This window comes from Sinocyclocheilus anshuiensis, unplaced genomic scaffold, assembly GCF_001515605.1.
Source record: "Sinocyclocheilus anshuiensis isolate Anshui unplaced genomic scaffold, SAMN03320099.WGS_v1.1 scaffold173, whole genome shotgun sequence".
Lineage (NCBI taxonomy): Eukaryota > Metazoa > Chordata > Actinopteri > Cypriniformes > Cyprinidae > Sinocyclocheilus > Sinocyclocheilus anshuiensis.
This window is the reverse complement of record NW_015536480.1, coordinates 1,102,770-1,106,215: the sequence shown is the minus strand read 5'-3', so window position 1 is coordinate 1,106,215 and position 3,446 is coordinate 1,102,770. Positions and strand designations below refer to the sequence as shown.

General features: G+C 31.3%; 1 protein-coding gene across 1 annotated transcript; it reads left to right on the top strand.

Annotated features, from left to right (window-relative positions):
* The first annotated feature begins 308 nt into the window (after positions 1-308).
* LOC107678797 (butyrophilin subfamily 1 member A1-like) lies at positions 309-2,628 on the top strand. Its single transcript, XM_016474233.1, has 2 exons — positions 309-610; positions 1,895-2,628. The coding sequence occupies exons 1-2, from the start codon at positions 316-318 to the stop codon at positions 2,248-2,250; spliced, it is 651 nt and encodes a 216-aa protein (XP_016329719.1). The 5' UTR covers positions 309-315; the 3' UTR covers positions 2,251-2,628.
* The last annotated feature ends 818 nt before the right edge of the window (positions 2,629-3,446 follow it).

Genomic DNA, 3,446 nt, shown 5'->3' with positions numbered 1-3,446 from the left:
TGGAAAAGAAAAAATCGACGTGTCTATAGGTCAGTACAGTACATCCATCCATTTAGCAGTCCAAAGCTGTAAGCATGAAGCATATTTTAATGAATAAATGAATGATTCAATGTATGAATCAATCAATCAATAAGTAGAAAACACTGCATCCACATGATAAACTGTTTTTGTTTTTTTTACTTTAACATTTTATTATTATTATTATTATTATCATCATTATTATTATTTTAGTTTAGAATGTGTCAACTACTTATGTAGTTTTGAAAATACAGCATATGCTAATATTGCTTTCTGATGCATGCAGGTGAAATAGAGATGCGTGCTTTTAAACACCAGACAGTGAATTGCAATGAGAGGACTGTCTTGCAATGCGGAGTCAGCTCATCAATGCCGTTGAACTTTGTTAAAGCGTACTGGAAAAAACAAGACGATAAAGATTTTGAATGTGTTTCAACATCCAGCAATAACCCTCCAGGATTTGAGTGCAACTACACAGGGGGAGCACTGACATTAACCATCTCAAATCCCACACCAGCAAACATGGGCACATACTTTTGTTGTATAAGGACAGACTCTGGACATGGAAAAGAAAAAATCGACGTGTCTATAGGTCAGTACAGTACATCCATCCATTTAGCAGTCCAAAGCTGTAAGCATGAAGCATATTTTAATGAATAAATGAATGATTCAATGTATGAATCATAAGTAGAATAAGTAGAAAACACTGCATCCACATGATAAACTGTTTTTGTTTTTTTTACTTTAACTTTTTATTATTATTATTATTATTATCATCATTATTATTTTAGTTTAGAATGTGTCAACTACTTATGTAGTATAGTTCATTTTGAAAATATTTCATACTGTGTTATTCAGAAGTTTTAATTTTATAGTGTAGGTGCAGCTATCAAGTTAAAATAAACAAACAAACAAACAAACAAACAAACAATGTTATTTGCGTAGTGTATTAGACAAGTATTTTTTTTTACGTTTTTTTTTCCTTCATCATAAACCTGTTTGTATAATAACTATTCCTGAAGAATTTTGTTTTACATTTAAAATGTGAGAATCTGATACCCTTGTGAAAAAGAAGTGCACGTTGTATTGAATGTGCACTTGTAGTGTACTTCATATCTTAAAAGTACCTAATTATAATTTTAACTGTAGTGTGTTATTTGATATTATATTTAAAATCAATATATTTTCAATGTGCTGAATTTCAACTTCATCACTTAAAATGTATAATCGCATTGCAACTATATTTAGGTACGTGACCTGCAAGTTTCAATAGAAATTGAATGAATAGACTTTTTAGTCAAGCATAAATGCTTGTAATAACATTCGGTAGCAGTAACCATATTTAAATGAAAATAGAAGTAATTATGAAATTACACATTAGGATGTACTTAAGTGGGTCAAAAGCGCACTATTAAGTTCAACTAATTGTATTTAATGTTTATGTAAAATATAGCACATTTTGATTTAATAGAAATTAATATGCAATTAAGTGTCCAAGAAAAGAACAATATTGTTTTTGTGCTGTATGACAAAAACAATGGATTCCTCCTTCCACCGTCATATGGTGAAAAAAAAAAAAAACTCACTTATTTTAACAATACTACGTTTTCTTTTTCTAACTTTTTCAGCATTTTCTGAGATTTTTTCAATCATTCTTCATTACAAAATTTGGTTACACCATCCTGACTGCACAAATATAGTCACATTATCATGCAAATATCTCAAATATCAAATGGAATTGTATTGACTTAAAATAATTTATTCAAGTCATTGTTTGTGTGAATATATTTTTGAATAAATGTATAGATCTGCACACAGATCTTGAGCGTCACATTATTCACTCTCATACCTGGTGTTTGTAACTGTATTTACGCAGGACAATGCACCGGAGAATTCTCCAACCAGATGGCTGGACCCAAACAAATGCAGTGCAGCTTCAATGGTGTGTACCCAGAGGCCATAATAAACTGGTATCATTATGACAAGAACCTGACTTCCAACTCTACAAGCACAAGCCTGGTGAACTCTGACGGAACGTTCAACGTCACAAGTGTCCTCAACATCCAGGACAATCAAAAGAGATATAACTGCTCACTGTGGTCACTCAAACACGGACGATACAGTGATCAAGAGTTCGAAGTGGCAGATCAAGCTGAGTTCAGTCCTGTTAGCAGGATCAGCACACAACATTGTTTATCATGGACTCTTATCCTTCTTAGCCTGATGTTTTAATTGAGAGCCTGTTTGTCTTTATAATCTTTACATACCAACTCATACCAACTCTCACAAGACCTGATGACAAAACCAAAGATCTGGTGGAGTTTCATAAATGGAATTCACCAGATAAACTGATCATCTAATCAATATAGTGTCAGACCTTTTACCTGCCATGTGGTAGGTCTGGATGTAATTAAAGACCAGGGAATCCCTGAAGACATGGCCACTGGATATGGCAGCGAACTGACATTTGACCCACAACTTCAAGTCATGACTTGATTTATTCAAGAAAACGCTCACATGAAAAACCCAAACTATTTCAAACAGCATTTTGAAAATGTATTTGTTCCCATTCTTTATGCAAAATAATGTATGATCTCAAATTAATTGAAAGACTACACTGAATATACAGTAAAAATGGTGAAAAGTTGTCATTTTAGTGTCATTGAGATACAGTTATAGTTTTTATAAAATAGTTTGAATATTTTTTTTTTATATTTTGTATTTTAATTTTTGCTGAAGTCTGTTTTTTTAACGTCATTTTGTTTTTGTCATTTTATTGTTTTTAATGTCTATATAGTTTTATTCATTTTTATTTTAGTTTCAGTTGTTTTAATACATCAATAAATTAAAATGAGAAATGTTTCCTTTCCTTTGTTAACTTTCAGGTAACAAACAAAAAAAAATGACTTTCAAGCATCAGTTCTTATGCTTTGCTGTTTAGCAATACAATTGATTTTTCTTTTTCTTTTCTTTTTTTTTTTTTTTTTGAGTGACTGAGTTGAGTATGTGCACTTAAGATTTGTCCCATTTAAAAAAAAAAAAAACTGCTGCTAATAAAATTACTTTGTTTATGCTTTTGTTCCCATCAAGACCAATTATTATTATTATTTTGCCTGAAAAAAAATAAATAAATAAACAAACAAACACTGTTTATACATGTGCACTAACTAAATCTGACTATTCAAGTCTTTTTGTGATTTTCACTGATCCATTTATGCAAATATATATAAAATATTCCCCCCTCAGAAGTTTCATGCCGTTCTACTTGCACCCACTAGGTGTCAAACTCACACTACACTAAATACGTCACTGAGTCTGACAGAGTGGTTCTCAACTATTTTGCACAAGGATTCAGATTTTACATTGAAAACCGAGTCATGAACCAACACAGTACCAAACTTATTATTGTTCTGGATTTTGATGTCAAA